This window comes from Salmo salar, chromosome 01 (assembly GCF_965601325.2).
Source record: "Salmo salar chromosome 01, fSalSal1, whole genome shotgun sequence".
NCBI lineage: Eukaryota > Metazoa > Chordata > Actinopteri > Salmoniformes > Salmonidae > Salmo > Salmo salar.
Genome location: NC_138291.1, coordinates 120,863,026 through 120,876,609, shown reverse-complemented (window position 1 = coordinate 120,876,609; position 13,584 = coordinate 120,863,026). Strand labels below are relative to the sequence as shown.

Sequence of the window (13,584 nt, the reverse complement as noted above, 5' to 3'; positions counted from 1 at the left end):
TCTCCACTGGGATTCTCTGCCTCTAACCCTATTACAGGGGCTGAGTCACTGGCTTTCTGGTGCTCTTCCATGCCGTCCCTAGGAGGGGTGCGTCACTTGAGTGGGTTGAGTCTCTGACGTGATCTTCTTGTCCGGGTTGACGCCCCCCCTCGGGTTCGTGCCGTGGGGGAGATCTTTGTGGGCTATACTCGGCCTTCGCTCAGGATGGTAAGTTGGTGGTTGAATGTATCCCTCTAGTGGTGTGGGGGCTGTGCTTTGGCAAAGTGGGTGGGGTTATATCCTTCCTGTTTGGCCCTGTCCGGAGGTATCGTCGGATGGGGCCACAGTGTCTCCCGGCCCCTCCTGTCTCAGCCTCCAGTATTTATGCGGCAATAGTTTGTGTGTCGGGGGGCTAGGGTCAGTCTGTTATATCTGGAGTATTTCTCCTGTCTTATCCAGTGTCCTGTGTGAATTTAAGTATGCTCCCTCTAATTCTCTCGCTCTCTTTCTCTCGGAGGACCTGAGCCCTAGGACCATGCCCCAGGACTACCTGATTCCCCCCAGAAATGTCCGGGAACTTGCAGGTGCCTTGGTGGAAGAGTGGGGTAACATCTCACAGCAAGAACTGGCAAATCTGGTGCAGTCCACGATGAGGAGATGCACTGCAGAACTTAATGCAGCTGGTGGCCACACCAGATACTGACTGTTACTTTTGATTTTGACCCCCCCTTTGTTCAGGGACACATTATTCAATTTCTGTTAGTCACATGTCTGTGGAACTCGTTCAGTTTATGTCTCAGTTGTTGAATCTTATGTTCATACAAATATTTACACATGTTAAGTTCGCTGAAAATAAACCCCAGTTGACAGTGAGAGGACGTTTCTAATTTTTTTGCTGAGTTTATAACAGCCTGATGATGAGACTACAGCCTAGACTACATAAGACCAATTCCATAACAGACTGGTGCTGTGACTCAGATGTGTCCCTTTAAAATGTAAAAAAAAAACAAAAAAACAATGATTGCAAAGTTTAACAAACCATACAACTCCATACACATATCTGGATTGGTCTGGGTTGGTCTGGATTGAAGCCAAACCAACAGTCAGTATAAACCCCTCCTGTGTTAAGCCTGCAGACAGACATCTCTCCTCCTATTTTTGTGTTGAGATACAGAGAGACAGAGAGAGAGAGAGCAGGAGAGAGAGAGAGAGAGCAGGAGGAGAGAGAGAGAGAGAGAGACAGAGAGAGAGAGAGAGAAGGAGAGAGAGAGAGAGAGAGAGCAGGAGAGAGAGAGAGAGAGAGAGCGAGCGAGCTGGAGAGAAAGAGAGAGAGAGAACAGGAGAGAGAGAGAGAGAGAGAGAGAGAGAGAGAACAGGAGAGAGAGAGAGAGAGAGAGAGAGAACAGGAGAGAGAGAGAGAGAGAGAACAGGAGAGAGAGAGAGAGAGAGAGAGAGAGAGAGAGAGAACAGGAGAGAGAGAGAGAGAGAGAGAGAGAGAGAGAGAACAGGAGAGAGAGAGAGAGAGAGAACAGGAGAGAGAGAGAGAGAGAGAGAGAGAGAGAGAGAGAGAGAGAGAGAGAACAGGAGAGAGAGAGAGAGAGAGAGAGAGAGAGAGAGAGAGAGAGCAGGAGGCAGACATTCTGTTCAGGAGTGATGCTGCAAGATCAGCCCAGGGCAGAGGAGGGGAGAGAGGCTGCTATCTATAAGGTAGCAATTGTCATTATGTTAAATAATGCAGCCAATCAAATGACAGAAAATTAAGATTAAAACATTTGTAAATTAGCTTACATCACTATGCAAGCAAACAAACATGTGGACACCAGCTCCCACATTCTGATGGACTGGGCATTACAGCCTAGACGGACTGGGCATTACAGCCTAGACGGACTGGGCATTACAGCCTAGACGGACTGGGCATTACAGCCTAGACGGACTGGGCATTACAGCCTAGACGGACTGGGATTTACAGCCTAGATTGACTGAGCATTACAGCCTAGATGGACTGGGCATTACAGCCTAGATGGACTGGGCATTACAGTCTAGATGGACTGGGCATTACAGTCTAGATGGACTGGGCATTACAGCCTAGATGGACTAGGCATTACAGCCTAGATGGACTGGGCATTACAGCCTAAATGTAGATGAACAAACACACACACTGACCAGGTAGATAACATCGTTGAAACACCTTTGCAGTAGTAGACTATCAACAAATGAATATATATTTTCCTATTCATCACCACAACTACCTCCCTCCCCTCGCATGTCACGGCATGTAGCTGACTGCAGTGGTGAACCGATAGGATAGAGCAAAGTGTTATAAACTCAGTGTTTAGCATAGGGCTCAATAACGGCTATTCCATAGATATAAACTACCACCTTTGTCCACAATTCAATCCGTGACATCTAAATCATTGTTTTTCACCGTATTTGTCCTATTTCACCACCTCGGCATCCGTAGGCTACTTTTTACAGTAAAACCAAGCTCGGTCGCTCCATCCTTCCGACACCCACGATGCGACTTCCAGATGGCACCGTAGATGATGCGACATCGTCATGACGAATCACGTTCAACCATTCGTCAAGAATCTAGTGAACTTAAAAGTCTAATTCATTTAGTCATAAATTAAACATGACATGACACATAAAGCTGTCCATTGTAGTCTCTGCGCTCAGCTCGGGCGCAGCAGCTTGCGATAAACTCTGCGCCAACAGCCAGAACCGAGCCGGTGGATTCTAACGCGATGCAGACAAGTCAACAGCAGTATCAAACCGACATATTACAACAGCGTAATCGCTTAGAAATACACTTACGGTTCGTAAGAACTGGATTTCATCTTCGCCGGCTTCTCCCGCATCAGCCATAGTTGCCGTCCGCGACAGAGCCCCGACAGAGCCGAACGGGAGTATCCGTGTGGAGGCGACAGAGCCCCGACAGAACAGAACTGGAGTATCCGTGTGGAGGCGACAGAGCCCCGACAGAACAGAACTGGAGTATCCGTGTGGAGGCGACAGAAAGCAGCGCCAGGGATGCTGCTGACCGGAGCTCTACAATAACCCAGTATGTTGGAGTCGTTACATATTCAGAAAGGGAGGAGGTGTGCAGGTGTGTGAGCCGAGACTTCAACATGATCACCGTGCCCCCTCTTCCGGTATCATTGGAAAACAGATGGTGCAGCAACATGAACGGATGACGGAAGATACCGACACTACTGTTATTGAAGAACGGTGTAGTACACCGACGGTGGTTAGGAGATTCTGCTTGATTCAATCCGTTTGGAGGCATTTAAATTCGTTAAGATATGATTAGCTTGCGGTATGTCAGTAATGTTGCTGTTCCGTTTTTATCATGGGAGGCATATCCCGATCAACCAACCAACTAATCAATCAATATTTCAATACAAGGCCAGACAATATAGTATATAAACTGTGAAGAGTGCTGTAGCTAGTGTTGTTTTGTAATCGTATAATACAGCAGACAAGAGAGAGACAACATACTGAGCAAATTCTTTTATACTAAATGAATATGGTTTCCAGATAAAACATTGTAATCTCAGAACATTCATAACATAAAAATCACTACTTCTTTTCAGAAATAGTGGACACCTCAAGGGTAAATCGATGACAATGATAGCTGGTCAGTCATAGTTTTTGGCACATTTTCTTTAAGACAAATTGTGAAACAAATCAAAAATCATTCAAATCTGTAATTTACAATAACCATTCATAAAAACATGTACCTTTTTTTTTTTTTTTGAGGTTTAGACATTAATACAGCATGTCAAGTAAGTAAGTGTACATTTTGTGATGAAGACCATGTTTACTAATTATAATTTTGTAAACAAGTTGTATCTAATTAGCATAAATACAATCTCAAATAAAAAAACCTGCTGAGGAAATGTAAGTCTTCTAGAACTTAATATGTCCCTAATGATAAAATCACATTCTGACATTAACCATATGAATCTGTTAATGATTTTAAATCTAAGATTGTGATTTCCATTAAAAAGTATAAATGACTTTGGCAACAGCTGTTATATTAAAACTGTAAAATGTTAGACCATACAAACAGCTCCATTTCTTTACTGACAGGTGGCCATTTTGAAAATAGCTATAAAAAAATGAAAAAAAAAAAAAAGTTTATTTTCTAAGTTGAGCCTTAGTTCACGTGAAGTGTACGCTTTAAAAAAAAATCTGGCCCTTTAAGTAGGGTCTAGAAGGGATGCAGCTTTTTTCAGAATTTACTTTTCGTAGCAAGTTAGGAGAATTAGGTTAAGGTTAGGAGAAGTAACGCAGCAGGTTAGGAAGATTTAACGTAGCAGGTTAGGAGTATTAGGTTAAGGTTGGGAGAATTAACGTAGCAGGTTAGGGAGAATTAACGCAGCAGGTTAGGGAGAATTAACGCAGCAGGTTAGGGAGAATTAACGCAGCAGGTTAGGGAGAATTAACGCAGCAGGTTAGGGAGAATTAACGCAGCAGGTTAGGGAGAATTAACGCAGCAGGTTAGGGAGAATTAACGCAGCAGGTTAGGGAGAATTAACGCAGCAGGTTAGGGAGAATTAACGTAGCAGGTTAGGGAGAATTAACGCAGCAGGTTTGGAGAATTAACGTAGCAGGTTTGGAGAATTAACGCAGCAGGTTAGGAGAATTGGATTATGGTTGGGAAAAGGGTTTGAATGTCAACTTTTGACATCAATTTGACAAAAGCTGTATCCCATCTAGACATGACCATTGAGCAGCGCCTCTGTTTTCTAGGTAGTGGTTGTGGATGCAGAAGTGTCGTAGCCCAGGATTGGTTGAAGTATCACTGTCAGTCGGTGTCGTAGCCCAGGATTGGCCCCAGCCAGCGTTCCACCTCTGACACTGGCATCTCTTTCCTCCCAGCATAGTCCTCCACCTATGGTAACATGACACACCACACATTAACACCATTAACATGTCATGACAAACCATACATTAACATAATGTCATACCATATATTAACATAATGTCATGACAAACCAGACATTAACATAATGTCATACCACACATTAACATAATGTCATGACATACCAGACATTAACACCATTAACATGTCATAACAAACCAGACATTAACACCATTAACATAATGTCATGACATACCACACATTAACATAATGTCATAACATACCACACATTAACACCATTAACATGTCATGACATACCAGACATTAACACCATTAACATAATGTCATGACATAACACACATTAACATAATGTCATGACATACCAGACATTAACACAATGTCATGACACACCACACATTAACACCATTAACATAATGTCATGACAAACCACACATGAACAACAGTAACATGTCATGACATACCACACATTAACACCATTAACATAATGTCATGACATACCAGACATTAACATAATGTCATGACATACCACACATTAACAACAGTAACACTGTCATGACATACCACACATTAACATGTCATACCACACATTAACATCAACATACTGTCATGACATACCACACATTAACAACATCAACATAATGTCATACCACACATTAATATTATGTCATGATATACCACACATTAACATAATGTCATAACATACCACACATTAACAACAGTAACACTGTCATGACATACCACACATTAACATGTCATGACATACCACACATTAACATACTGTCATGACATACCACACATTAACAACATCAACATAATGACATACCACACATTAACAACATCAACATAATGTCATACCACACATTAATATTATGTCATGATATACCACACATTAACATAATGTCATAACATACCACACATTAACAACAGTAACACTGTCATGACATACCACACATTAACATGTCATGACATACCACACATTAACATCAACATACTGTCATGACATACCACACATTAACAACAACATAATGTCATACCACACATTAATATTATGTCATGATATACCACACATTAACATAATGTCATAACATACCACACATTAACAACAGTAACATAATGTCATGACATACCACACATTAACATAATGTCATGACATACCACACATTAACATGTCATGACATACCACACATTAACAACAGTAACATAATGTCATGACATACCACACATTAACATAATGTCATGACATACCACACATTAACATGTCATGACAAACCAGACATTAACACCATTAACATAATGTCATGACATACCACACATTAACATAATGTCATGACATACCACACATTAACACCATTAACATGTCATGACATACCAGACCTTAACACCATTAACATAATGTCATGACATACCACACATTAACGTCATGACATACCAGACATTAACATCATTAACATAATGTCATGACAAACTACACATGAACACCATTAACATGTCATGACATACCAGACATTAACACCATTAACATAATGTCATGACATACCACACATTAACACCATTAACATGTCATGACATACCACACATTAACATGTCATGACATACCACACATTAACACCATTAACATAATGTCATGACATACCACACATTAACACCATTAACATAATGTCATGACAAACCACACATGAACAACAGTAACATGTCATGACATACCACACATTAACACCATTAACATAATGTCATGACATACCAGACATTAACACCATTAACATGTCATGACATACCAGACATGAACAACAGTAACAATGTCATGACATACCACACATTAACATAATGTCATGACATACCACACATTAACAACAGTAACACTGTCATGACATACCACACATTAACATGTCATGACATACCACATTAACATACTGTCATGACATACCACACATTAACAACATCAACATAATGTCATACCACACATTAATATTATGTCATGATATACCACACATTAACATAATGTCATAACATACCACACATTAAGAACAGTAACATAATGTCATGACATACCACACATTAACATAATGTCATGACATACCACACATTAATAACAGTAACATAATGTCATGACATCCCAAGTAGGTGATGAGACTAGACCTGCCAACCTTGAACAATTTTTATGAGTGCCACTTTAGCTCGGCGGTGGCATCCCTGACCCTCACGACGGCGGGTATGCGACACCCACACTGCTCAGATAAACCTATTCTAGTCTAATGATGTTGTTGGCAGAAGACGGGCCTCTGTATGAATGGTAGCATATAGATTGATGGGTACTTGGTGATGGCTGTCAGTTAAGAACACATTTTTATTTACAATGATGGCCTGTCGGGGAACAGTGGGGTTATCTGCCTTGTTCAGGGGCAGAACGACAGATTTCGAATCCTTTCTCAGTTTGAGGATTCGATCCAGCAACCTTTCGGTTAGCGGCCCAACGCTCTAACCGCTAGGCTACCTGCCGCCCCAAGTACATGTAAAATCCCATAGAGAACGCTAACTAAATGCTAACGAGCGCATTGCGAACATTTTGGACAGTTTCTGACCTAAACTATACAAGTACACTCAAAAAATACTACTCAGTTTGCTGCATGCACAAAACATATATTAGACAACAAGGCTATTGATTCAGGAGGGGATTCTCTGCTGTTACTAGGTGAATGCCTGATTTTGGAAGAAGCTAACCACTTAGCTAGATAGCTAACGTGGCTACTAAATTAGCAAACCAAATATACAACTGCAGAGCTTTTAGACAGTTAGACAGGATTCGAACCAGGGACTGTAGTGACACCTCTTGCACTGAGGATGCAGTGCCTTAGACCGCTGCGCCACTCGGGAGCCCAATTGTCAGTGGGGTTTGAAAACAGCGCCCCCTTATGGTGCGGTGTTAATCAGTTACATTAAACTCTGAGCCTGTATCAGTACCTGTTCTCTGGTGATCTTTCCCACTGCGAAGTAGGTAGCTTTAGGGTTAGAGAAGTACAGCCCAGAGACGGCAGCTGCTGGGATCATGGCCAGAGACTCCGTCAACTTGATACCTGGGAGAGAAAAAAAAAACATCAGACATCATCGTCGTCAAAACCTCATTTAGAAGACTTCCTCAAGCGGCTCAAGTTATCGGTCATAAAACACAACCAACACAGAAAGAAGTCTACAATGCAGAAACTACTCTACACCCCTATCTCAATTAGACCTTCATCTGCACTGATAGGAAAAGACTGGACAGGTGGGAACAATATGTTTGAAAGCTCCTCGTTAGGCCGTCTTTCACCTGGTCAGTTGTTTCAGATCAGTTCAGATGAAGGGAGAGGAGGTGCCTACCCGTTTTCTCCTCCACCTCGCCCAGCGTCCACATGGCGGTCTTCTCAGTGTGGTCAGGCTGGGAGGGGTATCCTGCTGCTGGCCTGATGCCCTCGTAACGTATCCTGTGCATGTCCTCAGTCAGGAGGTTCTCCTCCACGCTATAGCCCCACAGTTCCCTACGCACCCTGGCGTGGAGCTCCTCAGCAAACGCCTGGCGGACGGGAGACACACAGACCTTTAGCTTCTCATGGACTCTTAACGTCACTGTTTCACCTGGCCTATTAGTTGCTTCCTATTGGCCTGTAGTTATCAGTCTGTCATGTATGGCTTCCTATTGGCCTGTAGTTATCAGTCTGTCATGTATGGCTTCCTATTGGCCTGTAGTTATCAGTCTGTCACGTATGGCTTCCTATTGGCCTGTAGTTATCAGTCTGTCACGTATGGCTTCCTATTGGCCTGTAGTTATCAGTCTGTCATGTATGGCTTCCTATTGGCCTGTAGTTATCCGTCTGTCACGTATGACTTCCTATTGGCCTGTAGTTATCCGTCTGTCACGTATGACTTCCTATTGGCCTGTAGTTATCCGTCTGTCACGTATGACTTCCTATTGGCCTGTAGTTATCAGTCTTATGTATGGCTTCCTATTGGCCTATCTAGACGTCAGTATAGTAACACTAGAGTCCATACCTCAGCCAGACGTCAGTATAGTAACACTAGAGTCCATACCTCAGCCAGACGGTCAGTATAGTAACACTAGAGTCCATACCTCAGCTAGACGGTCAGTATAGTAACACTAGAGTCCATACCTCGGCCAGACGGTCAGTATAGTAACACTAGAGTCCATACCTCAGCCAGACGGTCAGTATAGTAACACTAGAGTCCATACCTCAGCTAGACGGTCAGTATAGTAACACTAGAGTCCATACCTCAGCTAGACGTCAGTATAGTAACACTAGAGTCCATACCTCAGCTAGACGGTCAGTATAGTAACACTAGAGTCCATACCTCAGCTAGACGGTCAGTATAGTAACACTAGAGTCCATACCTCAGCTAGACGGTCAGTATAGTAACACTAGAGTCCATACCTCAGCTAGACGGTCAGTATAGTAACACTAGAGTCCATACCTCGGCCAGACGGTCAGCCAAAGCCTTAACCATGATACTGTTGTAGTCGTCTCCCTGGGTCTCAAACTGTTTGCTCAGCTCCTCCGCTCCAAACACAGCTACAGCAAACATCCCCATGTAGTCAGACACACCGCTGGCCCTCGGGGCCACGAAGTCAGACAGGCAGTAGTAGGGGTCTGAGCTGGCACTGTCCTTCTCTGCCTACAAGACAAAACACACAGTTATCTTACAATACATGCTTGTTATTAGGGTCAGACCCCATTTAGTCCGCTGGTCCATTGTTTGGTCCGTAGACTTGTTGGTCGACCCAGATTTCTTTAGTCGAGCAGTAGCAACACTATAAAAACAATTGGTGTACGAGACAGCTTTCTGATTGGCTCCTGTCTGAGTGGACTAATCCATTGTGGAGGCCTGTCTCAGTGGACTAATCCATTGCGGAGGCCTGTCTGAGTGGACTGATCCATTGCAGAGGCCTGTCTGAGTGGACTGATCCATTGCAGAGGCCTGTCTGAGTGGACTGATCCATTGCGGAGGCCTGTCTGAGTGGACTGATCCATTGCGGAGACCTGTCTGAGTGGACTGATCCATTGCGGAGACCTGTCTGAGTGGACTGATCCATTGCGGAGGCCTGTCTGAGTGGACTGATCCATTGTGGAGGCCTGTCTGAGTGGACTAATCCATTGTGGAGGCCTGTCTGAGTGGACTAATCCATTGTGGAGGCCTGTCTGAGTGGACTGATCCATTGTGGAGGCCTGTCTGAGTGGACTAATCCATTGTGGAGGCCTGTCTGAGTGGACTGATCCATTGTGGAGGCTGTGGGGGTGACACAGTCCATCAGTCTAAGACATGTGCTACTGAAATGACATATGGTTATATTTTGTAAGAACAATAGTGCAACACAAATAATGCACTGTCAACTGTGGGACCTTATATAGACAGGTGGACTCCAATCAAGTTGTAGAAACATCTCAAGGATGATCAATGGAAACAGGATGCACCTGAGCTCAATTTATAGTCTCATAGCAAAGGGTCGGAATACTTATGTAAATAAGGTATCTGTTTTTTATTTGTAATACATTTGCAAAAAAATATATAAAAACCTGTTTTTGCGTTCTGATTACGTTGTATTGATGATGAAACAAGGCTGTAATGTAACAGAATGTGGAAAAAGTCAAGGGGTCTGAATACTTTGCATTGTATACAGGCTACTGTATCGATCAACAACATTTGTTCATGTCATCACACAGCATTACGAGTCGTTCATGATGTGAAATGCAATCAAGCATTTTACTTTTAAAATAAAATAAAAGCGCCCATTGAATAATTAAAGTTCCGTTTCAGAAATTTCATTCCCGAATGAATGCGACTGTTTTTTATTCTTTGTTGTAATAAAGGGTTTACAAAACAAACAAAAAACATGACAACAAGACTCTGGTACGCTTCTAATGTATTTAGTGTTGTTTTGTTCCAAACGGTCAGAAAAATGATATTGTAATCTAACAGCACCTGTTTGGCACACACATCGTCCAAAATATTGACGCAGCGCTTTCTCCAGGACGAATGTTTCTTGATCCACACATCTGACTTTCCCTTTACCTCCTGAGCAACCAGTAAATATCCCCCCGTTTTAAGTTTGTCACGTCCTCTGGATCCATTTTGCTGTCACATGTTACAATGTTCAGAGTTTGTTATAACCAATGTATTGATGTGATTGTGATATGCTGTAGGTCAGGCCCTATTGGTCATGTGCATGCCAAGCATACGTGTCACGTAAAAAGAGCAAGAGTTAAGGGAATAGGGAACAACAATTTTCAGTCAGAAATGGCTGTAATTATGTTGCAGCTTCAGCAACACAGACAGCGCTATACACACTGTTGATGTGTGGTGGTCGCTACAGCAGGGAGGAGAGAGAGACAGCGGGGAGGAGAGTGAGACAGCGGGGAGGAGAGAGAGACAGCGGGGAGGAGAGAGAGACAGCGGGGAGGAGAGAGAGACAGCGGGGAGGAGAGAGAGACAGCGGGGAGGAGAGAGAGACAGCGGGTGCTAGTCACAGTCACTAGCTGCAGCAGGGAGGAGAGAGACAACAGGGAGCAGAGAGAGACAGCAGGGAGGAGAGAGAGACAGCAGGGAGGAGAGAGAGACAGCGTGTGTTAGTCACACAGTCACTAGCTGTTTTGTTTAACGCAGAGCAGCAATCAAATCAATTGCTGGTCGGAATCCCTCGAGTCATGTGTGTCTTAATTATTTCATAAAACAGTGTGCTTAAAGCATCAGACCAGCTCAGTGAATGTAGTTGATTTGATTAAAACACACAGGTTGTTTCTATATATGGAAAAATACGTTTTAACATTTAGACCAATCGATTGGGTCGAAAAGAACAGCTGGATTCTTGGTCGACCAAGATTTATTTTTCTTTGTCGGGGACAGCCCTACTTGTTACAGATTTACAACGGAAATGAACTGAACACAGACACACCCAGACCCCGCCCCCACACACCCACACCCCGCCCCCACACACCCAGACCCTGCCCCAACACAGACAGACACCGCCCACACACCCCGCCCCCACACACCCCGCCCCCACACAGACAGACCCCACACAGACAGACCCCGCCCACACACAGACAGACCCCGCCCACACACACCATGAACTAACACACTCTGTTCCAGATCTCCTCTGCTACTCACCTGTTGGCGTAGTCCGTAGAAGGTGGCGAGGGGCGTGGCGGAGCGAGGTGTGACGTCATGCTCGTACACCTGGATGTCGTCTCCTACACTCTGAGCGGGCCAGAAGCCCACCAGGCCACGCCCCCAGAGACCTTTATTATCTATCAGTCTGTTGAGGAGTCGCTGAGCGTCGTCAAACACCCTCCGAGCCTCCTCACCTGTACAGGTCCATTATAACATGATATTATTATCTATCAGTCTGTTGAGGAGCCCTGAGCGTCATCAAACACCCACCTCACCTGTACAGGTCCATTATAACATCACATTATTATCTACCAGTCTGTTGAGGAGCCCTGAGCGTCATCAAACACCCTCCGAGCATCCTCACCTGTACAGGTCCATTATAACATCACATTATTATCTACCAGTCTGTTGAGGAGCCCTGAGCGTCATCAAACACCCTCCTCACCTGTACAGGTCCATTATAACATCACATTATTATCTACCAGTCTGTTGAGGAGCCCTGAGCGTCATCAAACACCCTCCTCACCTGTACAGGTCCATTATAACATCACATTATTATCAGTCAATCAACCACAGCCACAATATCATATTACACCTGTCAATCAACCACAATATTATATTACACCTGTCAATCAACCACAATATCATATTACACCTGCCAATCAACCACAATATCATATTACACCTGTCACTCAACCACAATATTATATTACACCTGTCAATCAACCACAGGTCCAATATTATATTACACCTGTCAATCAACCACAATATCATATTACAAATCAAATCAAACAAATTTATTTTTATATAGCCCTTCGTACATCAGCTGATATTCTCAAAGTGCTGTACAGAAACCCAGCCTAAAACCCCAAACAGCAAGCAAAGCATGTGAAAGAAGCACCTGTCAATCAACCACAATATCATATTACACCTGTCAATCAACCACAATATCATATTACACCTGTCTATCAACCACAATATTATATTACACCTGTCAATCAACCACAATATTATATTACACCTGTCAATCAACCACCATAGAAATCCAATCACAACACTAGAATGGCGATAGCATTACATGTATCTCTATGGCCTCTACGTACCCACGGTTTTGTCCTTGAAGATCTTGGGGTACCCTCTGTTAGGGTACTTCCCTCTAAGCTGCCACACGTCGAAGAAAGGCTTCCAGTCGATATAGTCCACCAGCCTCCGCAGATCATACCCCTCAAACACACGGGTACCCAGGAACTGAGGACACACTGACAGGAGGAGGGGGAGAGAGAGAGCGAAAGAGAGAGAGCGAAAGAGAGCGAGCGAAAGAGAGCGAGCGAAAGAGAGAGAGCGAGAGAGAGAGAGCGAGAGAGAGAGAGCGAAAGAGAGAGAGCGCGAGAGAGAGCGAGAGAGAGAGAGCGAAAGAGAGGGAGAGATCGAAAGAGAGGGAGAGAGAGCGGGAGAGAGAGCGGGAGAGAGCGGGAGAGCGAAAGAGAGAGAGAGCGGGAGAGAGAGAGAGAGAGAGCATGAGAGAGAGAGAGAGCGGGAGAGAGAGAGAGAGAGAGAGAGCGGGA

At 43.8% G+C, this 13,584-nt stretch overlaps 2 protein-coding genes across 5 annotated transcripts in view; both read right to left on the bottom strand.

Annotated features, from left to right (window-relative positions):
- The window catches only part of LOC106613696 (ryanodine receptor 2), a 1,296,826-nt gene extending 1,293,824 nt beyond the window's left edge, over positions 1-3,002 (bottom strand). Inside the window, 1 exon segment of the mRNA XM_082973418.1 lies at positions 2,794-3,002. Within this exon segment, the coding sequence (XP_082829544.1) occupies positions 2,794-2,844 (51 nt within the window). The 5' untranslated portion in view covers positions 2,845-3,002.
- A 472-nt stretch (positions 3,003-3,474) lies between these two features.
- Positions 3,475-13,584, bottom strand: part of LOC106590971 (methionine synthase) — a 52,223-nt gene continuing 42,113 nt past the window's right edge. For all 4 annotated transcript variants that reach the window (XM_082978784.1, XM_082978783.1, XM_082978785.1 and 1 more), the window contains 6 exons: positions 13,123-13,278; positions 12,017-12,213; positions 9,329-9,529; positions 8,222-8,414; positions 7,826-7,938; positions 3,475-4,876 (listed from right to left, as the gene is read on the bottom strand). In XM_082978784.1, coding sequence (XP_082834910.1) covers positions 4,790-4,876; positions 7,826-7,938; positions 8,222-8,414; positions 9,329-9,529; positions 12,017-12,213; positions 13,123-13,278 — 947 coding nt within the window. In that variant the 3' untranslated portion in view covers positions 3,475-4,789. The remainder of the gene's footprint in view (positions 4,877-7,825; positions 7,939-8,221; positions 8,415-9,328; positions 9,530-12,016; positions 12,214-13,122; positions 13,279-13,584) is intronic.